We start from the raw sequence: 16784 nt of genomic DNA on the forward strand, positions 1-16784 counted from the left end.
TGTAGGCGTGCAGGCATGCAATATGCTTGAGGGTGGTGTTCGTTCACTTTGCACTTTGTGTGTTCACTCTACTAAAAGTTTTCTCCCCTGATGCTGCTCCTTTGCTCTTGCATTTGGAAAGCACCTCAGTGGGCCTTGAGGCTTCCTCAGCACTGTCCTGTTATTGACACATCAGAAAGACTTTCGGGGAGGTCCCTGTGTTGCTGTAGTTGGGGGCCGATCCATCAACGGGTTGCCCTGCCTTTGATGTACTTGACACTGTAAGCCTATAAAGGGCTCACTCTGTAGATTACTCTGGAGGCTAGAGGCCTTAGCATTTAGAGCTGACTGATTCCTGTGGACATACCCTGTGCCTGTCCACCTACACTAGTCAGATTCAGGTCAGCCATATGCAGGTGGCACACACAGCCATGGCTGACATATTAATTGAACAGCAAAGCTTAAAGGAAAGAGCACAAGGGAGTTGTATAACCCTTATACATCCCAATCTATTCTATGGTGCAAAAGCTGGTCAATTTGTCCCCTTCCACTCTTCACAATCGGGCCTGATATGTGGTAATCCCCCAAGGTCGCCATGACAATGGAGTTTCCTGACCCCTATGTGTGGTTTGTGTTTCCAGGGCAACGTTTGGGAGCAAGTATTACGTGTCCCCTTCATTCTGGAGATGATCAGCGCCATTCCCTTCATGATCACTGTGAGTGGAAGGATATGCATTACTGAGCACTGGCAGCACTCAAGCACCTCAGTCCCATCCTCCCTTCTTGAACACACATCACACCTTTAATACCTGCTACAGCAATACAGAAAGGATATCACAACAGGCGCATGCTCACACGACACCTTTCTTTGCAAAAGATCCTGTGATTGTACACAACATATGAAAAAAAGTGATAAGACAGAGAGCCAAGCAGACTGAAGCTTTCTCTTCTTCACAGGTGATTTTGCCCTCCTTCAGAAATCTCTTCATCCCTGTATTTCTCAATTGCTGGCTGGCCAAACACGCTTTGGAGAACATGATAGTGAGTGAAGCACTATCTCCCTATCAAATTTTTCCATTACTTTCATCTCAACATCTCTGTTATGTTATTTTGTTGGCATGCGATTGCCCGTCTCTGTCTCTGCCATTTCAGCTCACCAGCTTTTTTTGACATGAAGGTAAATCAGTCGCAAAACATTTCAACTTTCACCTTGGGCTTAGTATTGAAGCTTTTCACATTCTCTGCCTCCATCTGTCATATGACATCCAGCTAACTAAGCTTGCTTCACATTTTTTAATAAATTGTCTCCCTCTATGCTCCATATATTTCAACACTTCGCATTTTCATCTATTTTTAGTGTATTTTCATATTTCATCTATTGTTTTTTTACTTTTTGCTACCATCCATGAACTGCATTTTATCCTCATTTTACACTGCAACACTTGGGCTGTTGTCGTTTCCATACATTAACTCATAACTGTGTCTGTCTCTCTGCAGAATGATCTCCACAGGGCGATCCAGCGGACACACTCGGCCATGTTTAACCAGGTGGTGATACTCATTAGCACGCTGGTCTGTCTCATGTTTACGTGGTGGGTACCCTTGCTGCTGACACTGAACTGAGAGGGTGGCAAAAAAAAAAAGAGTGGAAAGAGAGACATTAAATTGTGGTTTGACAGCATGTGAAAGGTGTCACAGATGTGGACAGGGTGAGGACAAGGTGAGATGGACAAGAGACGCAAAGCAATAGTGTGATACATGCAGAAAAAATGAGCTAGAGAAAGAGAGAAAAAGACAGAGAGCAGAGAGGTAATTGATATCTGTGAGAGTCAGATAGTGCACTTAAATGACAACTGGCGATTGCTTCAGTGCAGTGGAGGATGTGTCAGCTTGCTGCATATCTGGTGTGAAAGCCTGAACTAATCCAGAAGATCCTACACACAGCATGAATTAAACTCTATGACCATTTCAGGGTTGACATTGTCTGTTGACTCATCTATCCCTTAAAGAACAAAATAATATGTGCAGCTTGCACTCACACACCTATATACACAAATATACAATGTCCCACAAAGGTGCTCAAGTATGCATCCACCCCCATCTCCACACACACAAAGTCACACATATATGCACAGGCGTGAAAGAGCTCTCCAAGTATAATGGCCCCCACAGGCAACTATACACCCAGCATGTGAAGACTCTTTCTCAGCGGTGCTTACCTCCTCTTCTTACTTTCTACATCTTTCCCACCCTGCCGACCTCCATCAGCATCTGCGGTATCCAACACCTCGAAAGAGCGGGCAACAACCTGACCCTGTTCGACTCGCTCTACTTCTGCGTGGTCACCTTCTCCACGGTTGGTTTTGGAGATGTCACCCCCCAAATCTGGCCCTCGCAGCTCCTGGTGGTCATCATGATCTTTGTTGCTCTCATTGTTCTTCCCATCCAGGTGAGGAACATTGGTGATATCACAGACAGTAGCTAAACAAATAGATGCAATCAGTACTAAAGTTTTAATGGAATGCAATGCAACAAACAAGATATCACTATGTAACAGAAAAGGTTTCAGTCGTAGTCATCTGGGCACCGTTTTCAGAATCAAGATGTTTCGGCTCCCATCCGGAAGTCATTCTCAATTGTGAAAAAATGGGACGGGAACTAGAAATTTAAGCTACTCTGTGTTACATAAGCCATGCCCTCAGGAAGGAATATACCTGAGTATCTGTTAATTAGCTAGTTTCACCTGAAACTGACCTAATTGTTTCCATGATGGCCCAGTAATCAGTAATCAGGCCTATTGTTTTCTGGCTGCACCTACCTCATCACTGTTAAGTACCTGATTAGCATGTGTGCTAATGCATGTGATTGGCGTGACCAAGGAGCTAATACACTGTGATAGACTTTGGGCAGATTGAATCTCAGACCACCATTTCTGTTCAAAGAGGGGTTTTCTTTTTTCACAAAAATGGCTTCCTTGACACCCCGTTCAAACCAACTCTTCTCTCTACTTAGAATCTTCACCTAGCTGTCTTCAAATGCGATTCTAAGTAGAGAGAAGAATTAGTTTTCTTTGGTAAGCTCATTACAGTAAAGTTTTCTCTGTTAAGGCTAATAATTCTTGTATTTCCCCCCTTGCACAATAATGTGATGACTCATTGCATCCTACGTAGATTTACAGCACTATTTTTATTCAAAGAACAGCGAGAGTGTCTTCCTTACTCGCGCTATTCCCCAAATCCCTCTCCTGTCGTTTAGCTGCACACACACACACACACACACACACACACACAGATACACTGTTTGTACACAGACTGATAAAAACACCCTGACAAAAGTATCAGTTGCTTTGTATGCTAATGGTTGTTCCTCATATTTGTGTAAACCTTTCATCCCTGAGGTAGCTGGCGTATCTGTGTGTCTCCCAAAAGATGTGAAAGTGCTAATAGGAGGAATTTCCTCTGTGTGTTTACTGTACCTGCAATCAGAGGAGGGCCTCTTTGGGCAGGACATCCAACTCACACACTACTGATAACTTTACTGACATTCTTGTGTTGTTGTAAATTGGATGTCTTTTGTGATGGCGCTGAACATCTTTGATAGCTATTCTTTTTTTAATCGTGTCACATAAACAGTAGGTGTAGGGCTGCATCCTACGCATGCCTGATCAACTGGCTATTGAACACACTCTCACTGTTTTGTTTTTTCCCAGCCGCTGTGACCAAGTGGTAGCAAATATCTTCACTAAAGCCTTCATAAAAAAAGAAAGACATGAGCATGAAGGCTCTTTCGCTGAACTTGCACGAGCCGACTCATAAAGAAATGGCGATCCGTGCATCAGCAATATGGATGCCATGTCATCCTCCCCTTTTCCTCTCACCATCTTTCATCCATAAATACCCCTTGACATTTAGAAACTGACCCCCCTTAGCCCCAACCCCAACCCCCACCCGGAGTGTGTGTGTGTGTGTGTGTATGTGTGTGTGTGTCCGTCTGTCTGACTCTGAGTCCTGCCATGTCGGGTCTCCAGGCTGCACAGGGGAGCCACAGAGCACATCAAGATTCAGCTAGTCTTTTTCGTATTGCGGCCTCATTATTTGGCATATTCCTGTACTTGTCCACAACAGGAAATGTACCTCTTGACAAGTAATTTTGAGTAATTTTGAGCCTTAAAAGGATATTGATTTGAAAATAAGATAAAAAGCCAACCATTTCAGTAATTCCTCTTGTTTCTAATTCAATTTCATCAGTTTGGATACTTTCCTTGAAAATAATCACAGTACTCTAAAATGGAGGCTTGATTGTTGTTGTTGTCACAAATCTACCACAGTTGGTGCCATCGAGAACTGGTTGTACACAAATAATGGAACTATTGTAGTATGGATGCATGTGGCCTGATGATGTTCTCCAATTTTAACAAGCTGACATTATCTCAGCTCAAAATCTATCACATTTATGGCGGCAAAAATGATTCCTTCCCAGAAGGAAAAACAGCACACAAATGAATGGTGTCTATTGAATTTTGTTGACATGGCTGGGGTGTATGTTCAGAAACATTATCAGCCATTCATTGCAACTGTTGCTGCTCAAGAGCTGAGGACCTCCATTACAGCTGGCAGAGGGTTCAGTACATCAGCTCTTTACCTGTTTAGTATCGGCTTCATGTCACTTAAAACAATAAGATTCTTGGGGAAAACATAATTGGAAATGAGTGTGTGAGTTTGTGTGCTAAAACCAACAAAAGTCTCAACACCACTTTTTATGAAATGGCTTGTTTGGATTTTTGGGGAAGAACACTTTTCCTACTTACACAGGATGATGCAAAGTTGCATCATAACAGTTCTTGCTGGACCGGTTAAAACAACAAAGGGAAAACAGAAAGGGAGGAAATAAAGATACATTTTTACCTTCAGTGTCAATGAGGTTGACAGGTGTACGAACAAAGGGCCTTCAGAGAGTGAATAAGAATCCTCTGCCACTAACTGAAATTTTAACTATAGTTAACTATTTTATAGCTATAGTTGATTATTTTTGTTTTCATTGGTATTTTATTATTAATCCAGAACTTCAAAAATCAATGCCACGTAAATCTGGTTTAAAATCTGATTTTAAAAATACCACTTGCAGCAAAACCACTCTGTAGTTTAAAGTATAATACGAAATGTGTTTATTCACTTTCTGGCAGAAAGTTAGATGACCACTCTCACACCTGTATGGTAAATTTGAAGATACCAAAGATAGCCAGCAGCCAATTAGCTTAGCTTAGCACAAAGACTGGAAACAGGGGGAAACTACTAGCCTAGCTCTGTCCAAAGGTAACAAAAACAACAACTGGCCATTTTATGAGGTGTTATGTTCCAGACTATTTCTTTGTTAGGACCAGTAACTTCTGGACTGTATATAAAGATTTTTTCCTTATATACACAAGAGAGCCAGGCTAGCTGCTTCCCCCTCTTTCCAGTCTTTCTCCTAAGCTAAGCTAACCAGCTGCAGGGTGTTGCTTCATACTTACTGTACAGACATGAGAGTTGTATCAATCTCACTCTATTGCATAATCAGAAGCTCATTTGTGTTTTTTGCAAATTCATTTCTGCATTTTCTAGTACTGAAAAATGTCCTGCTCATTGCAGGAGGACATTGTTTACTGCAAATTACAGTGATCAGCGGCTTTTTGAATAAGTTTAAACCAATGTGCTTACTGTAAAATATCTGGGTATTTTTCAGTGGAAATCTGTAAAAAAAACGACTCTCTTGAATTTTATGACTCTTTCTTGCATCTCTTCATCTGTAAACTCCTACCATCCATCTATCCACCTGGCCCTCCCCAGCAAATAAAATAAAAAATCAGTGCAATTTTGCTCAGGCCTACAGTTATTTCCATAACCTACCATCTCCTATTAATCTCTGATATCGTGTTCCATTCAGCCACCATCCTGAACCAAATCTCCAGTTTTATTAATTCCCCAAACACTCTTCCTAATCAAACTGAAACACTATACAGTACAAGTCATTGTTTTCTTTTCATGTACCACCTGGTTCCTCCTTGTATTCCAGCTAACCTAATCCAATTTCCATTTGTTGAATGTGATGTCGTCCTGAATCTAGTTCGAGCAGCTGGCCTTTCTGTGGATGGAGCGGCAGAAGTCCGGGGGGAACTACAGCCGCTACAGGGCGCAGACGGAGAAGCATGTGGTGCTGTGTGTCAGCTGTCTCAAGATCGACCTCCTCATGGACTTCCTCAATGAGTTCTTCGCTCACCCCCGACTTCAGGTCTCTCCAAATGGTTTTAAGTAGGACAAGAGGATGTTCGGGGGTCTTGTGTTTGTTTGTGTTTGTTGTCTTTAATCCTCTTCAGGAGCCTGAGCAACAGAGGTTAAAGCAGAGGATTAATTTTGCAATAGCACAGGTCAAACTGCTGTCTTATTCATGTTGGAGCAGATGTGTGTGTGTTTGCTTGAGGGTGCATCCATGTGTGTGGTCCAGTATGCAATTTACATAAGTGTGATGTGGAAACTACACAATAATATTTGCATATACATAGAATCTGGAATTTTCAATGAGGGAGAAGGAGTAGATGTAGTTTTTTAAGCAGGTAATTGAACTTTTTTTGTGGAAAACCCATAACCAACACAAATTATTATTCAAAAGAGTATTCTTTTATGTATTAAACATGTCTGGATGGGATCATTAAAGGTGCTATTGACAACATTGATAACATCCAGCCACTAGATGACACACTCCCCCTTCCATTCCATTTCAGTGGTTGCCAGTTCGTTGCACAACCTACATATTTCATGGTCGAGTGGAGTGAGTGATGAATCTTTCGTGATAGAGTAATGAATTAATATATCAACATATAGGTATACATTAGCTATAGATTTAGGTTACTTTGTGCAGTGGTGTTTCATATAACGTTATCTATGGTAACTTTAGGATATGGCTAGCTAGCTTTAGGTAACCCCCCGACCCCATCATTTAATAATTATAGGGGCCCTATATTGCAACACTTACCGTAAAATGATATTTTAATCGTCCTTAAACTATAAGACAATAGGTAAATGTTTAAATTTTAATCGAATCGAAGAGTACAGTACATAGTAGGGATGCTATTAAAACCCACAGGGCTCAACATTACACAGACAGCTACAGTAAAATTTAACGTAAGCTAGCGAGTAGTGTTGACCTAATATAGTCAACAATGGCTACAGGGAGAAAGGACAACTGTATGATCATGTCAGTATTTTCAGATTTTTATATTAATGTGAGTACTGTAGCTGTTGAGCTCAATGCAGCTGGCTACATGGCTAGCTAGACACAAGTACCTCAGCGAAATGTCTAATAATACACACATTGGTAATATATCTGGATCCCATGTCCACTCCATTCTTAAGGAAGAGCGACCATCTTTTCATAAGCGGACCAGTGCGCCACCGGTCCGGATGGACCAGTGACTGGTCAATCAAGTTGCCCTGCGTAATTATGTTGGACCCTGGCCCACTTCTAATTCCCCTCGGATATGCATCTTCGTTATAACGTTACATTGTTTGAGGGAACTATAATGTTAGGTAACTGGACGCAACGCAACCGTCACTAATGCTAACATAGTTCCTCAGGGATTCTGAAGCTGTTAGTTTTCAAATTTTGACAATCTAACCAGTGAAAACACATTAGTTAAGGTTTTAAGGACTATGACTGCCGGTAGTTGTTGTTTATTTTGTTTAAATATGCAGAACTGTAATTTTATGGGTTATTTCATAGAAAAGGTTTCAGTCATAGAACTCTCAGACAATTTTCACAATTGAGAATGACTTCCGGATGGGAGCCAAAACGTCTTGATTCTGAAAACAGTGTCCAGATGACTACGACTGAAACCTTTTCTACGATGGAACACTCCTGGACGAATGAGGGACTACACCATCTTGTTTATAGGTTATTGTTCTTTGGACGATTAAGCTAAGATAGCTAATAGGTGCTAACATCAGTGTCCCATTTTTTCCACACTAACTGGCAACTATACTATGTGATACCAACGTTGTTATACTATTGGCCTTGTTAGAAGCAGGAACCAAACATCAGACATCTCACACAGAGATAAAACATTAATTTTGGACCCATCAAAATTTTTTTAATTATTAATTCACAATCATATTTTATTTTTATTTTTTTAGGAAAAGTGATACTTTCATTCCGCACCTTTCTAAAAGCTCTGGATGTATTTTTTTTTTAATATTTGTCTACATAAAAATGTTATCAATATAACCTTTGACTTACTTAGCAAAATATTATGACCTGAAAAAATGAGAATCTTCATAGATGTTGCAATTCATAGAAATAACCTGCATGTTAAAGTTAATTTACTTGTTTTTATTTGAATGTTTTGTGAATTTGTGAATTCACTATTCTGTTAGATGTGGTCCAGATCTTGTAAACGAAGGTCACATGGACTCAAGAAGCTTGTTTACTAGACAGAGTGTTGTGTTACAGATTTTATTGCATGAAATCAAAATAAATATAATTCACTTTCCTGTAAATTTAGACCAATGACTGAAAGTTGGTGTTCAGTTTGCAAAAAACACTGCTTGACTCCTGCAAGTGTGACGAACCTATAGTTTACATGGAAGAGGACTGGGGCCTCTATGTTCGGGTTCAGATTAGGTGTTATTTGCTGCACTGCCAAGTTACTGTTGAGTTAAATCAGCTTTGTCATTGAGATGGCTCAGTTGTTATCACGTGACCTAGGTATGAAACTTTGGTCATGTGATAGCAGGTAGTCGTACTGCAGTGAATTGTATCCCCTGTCTCTGTTCAGGGGTTAAGAGGTGACAAACTGTAAGAAGTTAGCAAGTGGACCTCGAGTTAAGATTTATTTAATCAAACAACTCTTTCCAAGGTCAACGTACTTTCCCACTCAATAAAATAATCTCGTCATGGCAGGGATTAAGGTTAATTGTATGAGTCTATCATTTTGAAAGCCATCAAGTTGTCATGTCATTTTGAGGATGAAAATCTTTTGTATTCTATTTTCAAGAGCAAGAGGTGATCTAATTTAAATTATATAGAAATTATGACATATTTATACTCACTTTTAAATGAAATCAAACAAATATCAATATGTTTTATGTCTCGTAACAGGTAGTTCTGGATTTTAAATGATCTGTTTTTAGGTCTAAGGAAATTAATTACCTCTAAGCCTTATGGTTGTATCAGCTATACAGGCCATAACATACCCTGAAGGCCTTGATTGCCAAAAACAAGAAAAGGCTTTACCTGACACCCGGTGAGCACAACCTGCTTTCCGCAGTGCCTTCATTCCTCTTCCGCAGTGTCGCTAACCTGACTGCATGGTTGGGGCCAGCCCTCTCCGGTCCTCTTCTTGGGTTGCCAACCATGCACTGAAGTCGGTGTCAGTTTCAATTCATTTAGGTTAACAAATAGACACAGGCATAATCTAAACCAAAACACTTTAGGATTATCATTCATTGACCATCACGGTCTCAACGAAAAGTTGCTCTTTGCTATCCTCTGCAGTACGCCACTCTCAAGCATCCACAATCTCAACTCTCCCCTCTCATATTATACCCCCCTCTTGAAGATTGGCAACCAATCAAAAATAAATGACAAACTTTGACCATGACACTTCACACACTGAAGAAATGTCCTGTCTGTATATTAAGCGATTCTAAATGGCATGCCAACCCCAAAGTTAGGAACTCTGGATTGCAGATTGAATGTAGTCAGTGGAATATTTACACAGTACAAACTAAATGCGAAGTATATGCCTCTGCCTAAAGTCACCTGATCCAGCAGACTGCTTGCTGATGTTTTGCTTGTGGTTAAACCTTCAGCCACAATACAAATTGTGTGTGTATGTTTGTGTGTGTGTAGGACCACTATGTCGTGATCCTTTGCCCAGCAGAGATGGATGTCCAGGTTAGGAGGGTCCTTCATGTCCCTCTGTGGGCCCAGAGAGTCATCTATCTGCAGGGTTCTGCCCTCAAAGACCAAGACCTGATGAGGGCCAAGTGAGTCACTGTGATCAAAAACAACAACAACAATGAAGAGTTTATAATTAAAACATCTATCTGATTTTATACATGCATTTAGTTTTATATCTCCACTGTCTATTATCTGTCTCTACAAATCCATTAGAAGCATTATTATCACAAAATAATTCTGCAACAAACTAGCCCTAAAAAAAAGCAGAACAGACCTAAGTTTAAACACCTTGAAATGAAAGGCCTCATATGTAGAGGCCAGAGCTCATGCTTAATACCTAAAGCACCTACAGCCTTGAAGTAACTGCTGTAATTACAGTTTGAGTCATACTGCTTATTGTTTACCTCCTGGCTTCTGATAATACAGCCGCAGCACCTTAGGCTGGCTTTGTCTCAAGGAAAGAAAAGGAGTTAACAGCCTGTTTGTTTAATCTCCCTGTCTCCTCGCCTCCTACTATCTCATCCATAAATGGTGTGGGCTTGAAAGACACATTGGTTCGTTTGTTGTTCTTTTGTCCTGCTTTTTCTCTTTTGTACTCTCCCTCAATAACATGACAACACTTTCTCTCCTCATCACTTCCCCAATTCTCTCTCCCTCTCTCTATTTATCTATATCTCTCACTCCCATGGCCACATGCTCTACTAACTGCCTGCAGGATGGACGATGCTGAGGCCTGCTTTATCCTCAGCAACCGGTTTGAAGTGGACCGCATTGCTGCTGTATGTTCCTCACTGCTTCCCTGTATCGCCATGACTCCTCAAACTGCAAAACATCCATATTAAGACTTCTTGCCTGATAATAAGTCTTAAAATTTTGTTTTTCTTGCTTTTAACAGTTTACTGGAGTGAACTGCTTTTTTAGAACATTACATTAAACATAAATTGCAACTTTTTTTAATTGCAATTAAAAACAACTGAACCTGAGAGTAATAGAAACACAGGCTTGACACGAAAAATATACTATACACCGACATATGTGCAAAACAAAAGAAAACATTGAACTTCATAGGTGCGGTGTTATATAGCAGTGCATAACATGATAGTGTTTAATCTGCAGTCTGGAGTTCACACTGAATAATTTGGCAGCACATGCCTTCCTTAACTTGTCATGTCAGTAAACCAGAGCTGAATTGAACATATGAGTCAAAATAGATGCAAAACAAATCTAACTTTATAATTACCTATAATTTTCTAAGCAGGAAACACCAAAACAACTGTGTGATAAAATATGGAAGTGACAAGTAACCCTCACTCCACCAAATCTGTATCGCAGGTGTGTTAGAGTTGCAAGGTAACTGAGATAGGTAATTATTTTTAAGCTGAGATTTTTTTACTAAACGCTTGCTAGCCATGTTAGCGGTATGGTGCTACTAAGGTAATGTCAGTCGGTCCATCGCTTTTCAGACTTAAATGTCTCAACAACTATTGGATGGATCACTATGAAATGTAGTATAGACATTCATGTCCCCCTCAGGATGAATTGTAATTACTTTGGGGACCCCTTCATTTTTCCTCTGGCACCAAATACCAAATACCTTCAAAACTAATGACATCCCCATCAACCTCAGCTGTACTTTGTATTTTGTGCTAACTAGCAAATGTTAGCATATAACACACTAAATGGTGAATATGGTAAGCAAACATCAGTGTGTTAGCATTGTCACTGTGAGCATGTTAACATGCTGACATTAGATTTTTAGCTCAAAACCCGAAGTACAGCCTCACAGAGCCGCTAGATATGGCTGTAAACTCTTAGTCTTGTTTTTCCTTTGACTGAATTTTCAACAACTATCTTAGGGCCAGTTTTACTCAGTTCACTCTTCATGGCTACGTGTTCTGTGCAGCCTTGAATACTTCTCCATCGAAAGATGTCAGAATTGCATTACTCTGAAATGTTGCGAGGACCATTCAATTGCTCTGTGCAGTCTGTGCAATCTGATGCTGCTAATGATTGATTTCTACCTGTCTTTCTCTCTCTGTTGCACTTTTCCTCTCTCTCTCCCTTGTTTTCACTTCATCCATCACACTCCGATCCATCTCCAATTTTCTCAGGATCATCAGACCATCCTCCGAGCCTGGGCAGTGAAAGACTTTGCTCCAAATTGCCCCCTGTACGTCCAGATTCTCAAGCCAGAGAACAAGTTTCACGTCAAATTTGCAGGTGGGGAAGGAGTGTGAAATCAAATGCACTGGCAGTGACTTAGGTGTCAGCTAAAGATGAGGTCTGTCCTGTTTGGATGCAGCTACTGTTATTTGATTACATCAGGATTCAGGAAATAATGGGATGACACCTACTAAATAAAATATAAAAATACATCTTCCTGGCCCAATTTGACAGGTGATTCTGCTCAGTTTGTGACTGGAATCATGTTGTCACCAGTCATGATACATAGCAACTTAAAGATGGGTCATTAGCTAAGCATTTTTATATTGCTTCTGCAGGGTTGCATTGTGATGACATGGGCAACAGAGTTGTCCTGTCTGCACAATTTCCAGTGTATGTCATTAGTCATGTCCCATTTTCTACCTGAGTGGATCCGCTTCATTTGTAAGCCTAAAAATGGTCTTTTCTATCTGCATGCCTGTGGAGCAGCACAGATCTCTGTCATCCCAGCTCTGAAGAAGCGCTGGACAGATTGGCTCGGCTTGGCTATAAGCTCTCTTTGAGGGTCTCTGTGAGTTTTTACATTGCCTTTTGGAGAGCGTCCCTTCTCCTGCTCAGACAAGACAAGACGCCAGTCAATCATCTGCGAATGAAAGTAGAGGAACCAAACTCTTTCTCACCCTTTCCTCTCTCTCACACATCTCTCTGCCTACAGCCTCTGAGAATTTCAAACTCAATTCTAGCTTGCCGCCCTCATCCCAGCTGTCTCTATCAATGATTAACGTTTTACTTTGCTACCATGGCAAAGAAAATCCCCTTCTTTTGATGAGTTCTGCTTGGGCAGACGAGCTCTCCCCACAGGCAATCCTCCTTTGTCACAGTCAGACTGAGGGCTTTGTTATTAGTGGGGCAGGAATTGTCAGGTAGAAAAATAAATTCATGTTCATCCATGATAACACACGCTCTATATTATATGATTATCAGTTAGCCCTATGGGGTGAAACTCCCACTCCTGTGCTGGAAGTCAGACAGCTGTAACATGTATGTTTTGATTGTTATCTTATATTGACATAGTGTTGGACATGTTCAAATATCCTCCTCATTCATTTTAAAATATGATATTGTTTCTTATGAAATAGCCAATAGCCATGCCCTTGTGGACACAACAGCCATTAAGTGCTGAATAACAAATTCCCTGGAGGACTTCAGTGAAAAGTAAAGTACCCCTTTAAACATGCAAAACACAAGAGTTTGAACAAAGCAAAGTTCATACTTGACTGACTATAATGTCCCTCTAATCCTCAGGTCAAATCAGTATGCAGTCACATGGGCATTACTGTAAGTACAGATGCCATGTTTTGACACCACTTGGAAAATACTCACTAAGTGCTAGTGTGGGAGGCATTAATGAGCAAGAGATACAAGATTTAATTTGAGCCGCAGGAATAGCTTAATAACAGCCTGGCATTCATTAGGAAAGATCTGTCTGTATGATGCTGCAGCAGGGCAGGAAACCCTGAAGCGTTTGAGTAACCAAACAAAATAGGGTACAGAGCGTCGAGTGATTATCTCCCCAGTTTATGTTTTGAACGACAATAGCCAGTCGTCTTCCTGAGCTTGGCTCATTGTAGCTGCACAACGTTGATAGCAGCTCACTCATACAAACCATAATGGGCTACTGATTTAATTAGCTCAGCCGGCGGACCTGTGGTCAGGTTGTAATTGCTCTCTTGCAGAGGGTGCAAATAACCACATCTTCACACACATATCTGCACACACAGGATTACACCTTTAATACCAGTCTGTGATAGAAAACAACATGCAGTCTGAAGAGATGGGTACAAAAACCCAGATCTTCTAAGCAAGGGCGACAGAAGGAGAAGAGAGAGAGAGAGAGAGAGAGAGAGAGAGAGAGAGAGAGAGAGAGAGAGAGAGTGTGTGTGTGTGTGTGTATGCACAGTGTGTCAGGGTCTGTAATTGGTTTCTCTCCTGATCTGAGTCCAGGCACCTGAAGGATAGAGAGCAGGATGGAGGGCTGTCGTGAAGGGTAAGCAGAGAAGAACATGGGAAGTGAAGGGAACACAGTGGTGAAGAGAGGTTCAAGAAGAACACTGGAAATTGGAAAACAAGACTCCATTTGGTGTGTGACAACTCTGTCTGTGATTTGGGTGTTAGGAATGTGTGTGTGTTGATGTGTAAGAGACAGACAGAGTGGAATGTGTGTGTAACGGTAATGAATGCTGTTGCTCCATAGATACAACATCAATGTCTTTGTCTTTTTCTCTGCAGGCTTTAGATGGCCATTGCTCTGTAAAATCTTCCAGACTGAACAGCAAGAGGCTACACTGTGTGTTTGTGTGTGAGCTGCATTAGGACGTACTGTTCTGAGCCAGAAGAACATTGGTACTTCAACAAAAGATCCACAATCAGCAGTTTTAATTGCTGTGTCTCTTACCTGCTCAGCTGACTAATTTATTAAAAACTGCATTTACATCGCAGCTGGCCTCCTGTTACTCAGACTGGCAATTGATTGAGTCTGATACTTCATGTCAGGCTTTGACGCTTGTCACCAATTATTTCCTAATACAGAGCACATACTGTGCTTTTAGGACCTAGCTCAACATTGTTGGTAAACAAGGTAGCCCTAATATGCCTGTGTGCTCATCACTGAAGGTAATGCAATCAAGAATTACACAGCAGGGGAAATGGATGCTCCCTGGGTCTGATTCACTTATTGGCTTACTACAAACATTAATCACTCTATTGGTTTTTCCTTTCAAAGAGGAGGCTGTGTAGCAACAGGTAAATGAGAGGACTATCATCTGTGTTTGTTCAGGTTGGTTTGGTGGGCGAACAGGCAGGGCTGCGGTAAGCGTTCGTTAATGTGAGTGAAAGGTGGTTTAATAAGGCTGACACTGAATCATTGGCTTGTTGCTAGGTCTTCCGATCACCCCCAAAAACTGAGCAGTGGGCCACAGCTGTGACCTAAAATTGATCCCATGGCAGCAAACAGGGAATGTGTCTAAGCAGGGGGAAGGGGATGATGGAGGATCTTTGACACTGCTGTCTGTTTGACTCATTTGTGTTAGACAAAGTGACATATTTTCCAACATAACATAGTGACATATTTAATTGTGTGTGTGCGCTTGTGTCTCTTAGTGGTAAGCTGGGGCCTCATTAACACAGTCTAATAAATGAAATGCATGATACATTGTGTGTGTTTGCAAGAGCCACAGAGCACACACATGAGTTTTTATTGAGAATTTATTGAAAACTGTTCACATTGTGGATTATACTGAGTAACCAGGATATTGTTTCCAGAAAGACATGTTGCTATTGAGTGTTTCAAATGTTATTTTTCAGTTCTTTGAGCTAGTGATGAAGCATTTAGTCAATTAACTGATTAGCAGAAAATTAACTGACAACAAATTTGATAGTTACCATTTAAGTTGTATACAAAGCAAAAATGCAGAACACTTGCTGGTTCTAGCTTCTCAAATGTGGAAATATGCTGCTTTCACCTGTTTTATATCAATATAAATTCAATATTTTGGAGTTTTGGATAGTTAGTTGAACACAACAAGCAATTTGGAGACATCACCTTGGCAGCTGGAAACGTGATGGGAATTTTTCTCTTGTTTCACATTTTATAGACCCAATCGCTTATATAAAAAAATAGATTAGCCCTTCTTTTAGCACCACAAATGAAATTTTATTCACTCTCTTGTGTCGGGTGCTACCATAAATTAAACTAAACAGAGATGTATATCTCCAACAGATACAAGTGCTATATGTATGGCCAAATATCACTAGGGGTTAAGTGAGATCATTTGTGATTTTTTTGTGATTAGGTTGAATAGACCCTTTAAAGGATTTAAATCATCTTAAACCTGTATGGCCCCCCTAGGTCGGTTACACCTGGATTAATGGACTGAAACCATCAACTTTCTCTGTTACTCACCCACATCCACACTGACCAAGGCAGGGGACAGCACATTTGTATTCACTGCAGGGTTCGTGGGTTCAGAGTGAACACAATGTGAATGTTTATGTTTTGCCGAGGCATGTGTGACCTTGGTCACTTTGCCCTCTTGTTTCCTGTGTCTGCAGATCATGTGGTGTGTGAAGAAGAGTTTAAGTACGCCATGTTGGCTTTAAACTGCGTGTGCCCTGGTACCTCAACACTCATCACTCTATTGATCCACTCCTCCAGAGGACAGTGAGTTCCCTTGCTTTCTTTCTCTATCTTCCTCTTTCTATTAGACTTTTCACAGTACGGTCTTATTGCCTTGATAGCCAAATATACTGTAGATGTAATGAATAGAAGTGAGCTGCTTCTTGTCTCCTCACTGTCACTCAACTTTGTTTTGTTTTTTCAGAACGGCACCCCAAGAGGCCTTTAAGCAACGTGTTGGAGCCTTTCAAGCCCTCAACAGGTAGGATCCATCTGATCTGTATTCACACCCAGGAATTCTGTGGCACATTTGTGCTCAATGTTCACTCAAATCCTCTGTCAACTTCCATAGTTTGCACGCTGTGCTGCTGCGAGGAGATTTTGTAAAGAGAAAAAAAGCTTGTTATTTAGAAATTGTGGTTAGAAGATTAATTTATGATGATTATTATAGCTCATTTTTGATGTTCAAAATGGCAGCTTGTTTTATGGGTTTGAAATATCTGAATTAAAATACCCAGAAATCTGAGGATGTGAC

The 16784-nt window shown here is 40.8% G+C and overlaps 1 protein-coding gene across 3 annotated transcripts in view; it reads left to right on the forward strand.

The window, feature by feature from the left end:
• LOC122868657 (potassium channel subfamily T member 2) overlaps positions 1–16784 on the forward strand; it is a 41681-nt gene that overhangs the window by 14030 nt on the left and 10867 nt on the right. For all 3 annotated transcript variants that reach the window (XM_044180826.1, XM_044180829.1, XM_044180827.1), the window contains 10 exons: positions 621–695; positions 937–1020; positions 1477–1571; positions 2248–2428; positions 6082–6246; positions 9862–9998; positions 10628–10691; positions 12024–12132; positions 16186–16294; positions 16455–16511. In XM_044180826.1, the coding sequence (XP_044036761.1) occupies positions 621–695; positions 937–1020; positions 1477–1571; positions 2248–2428; positions 6082–6246; positions 9862–9998; positions 10628–10691; positions 12024–12132; positions 16186–16294; positions 16455–16511 (1076 nt within the window). The remainder of the gene's footprint in view (positions 1–620; positions 696–936; positions 1021–1476; positions 1572–2247; positions 2429–6081; positions 6247–9861; positions 9999–10627; positions 10692–12023; positions 12133–16185; positions 16295–16454; positions 16512–16784) is intronic.

Source organism: Siniperca chuatsi, linkage group LG21 (genome assembly GCF_020085105.1).
Source record: "Siniperca chuatsi isolate FFG_IHB_CAS linkage group LG21, ASM2008510v1, whole genome shotgun sequence".
In the NCBI taxonomy this organism is placed as follows: Eukaryota; Metazoa; Chordata; class Actinopteri; order Centrarchiformes; family Sinipercidae; genus Siniperca; species Siniperca chuatsi.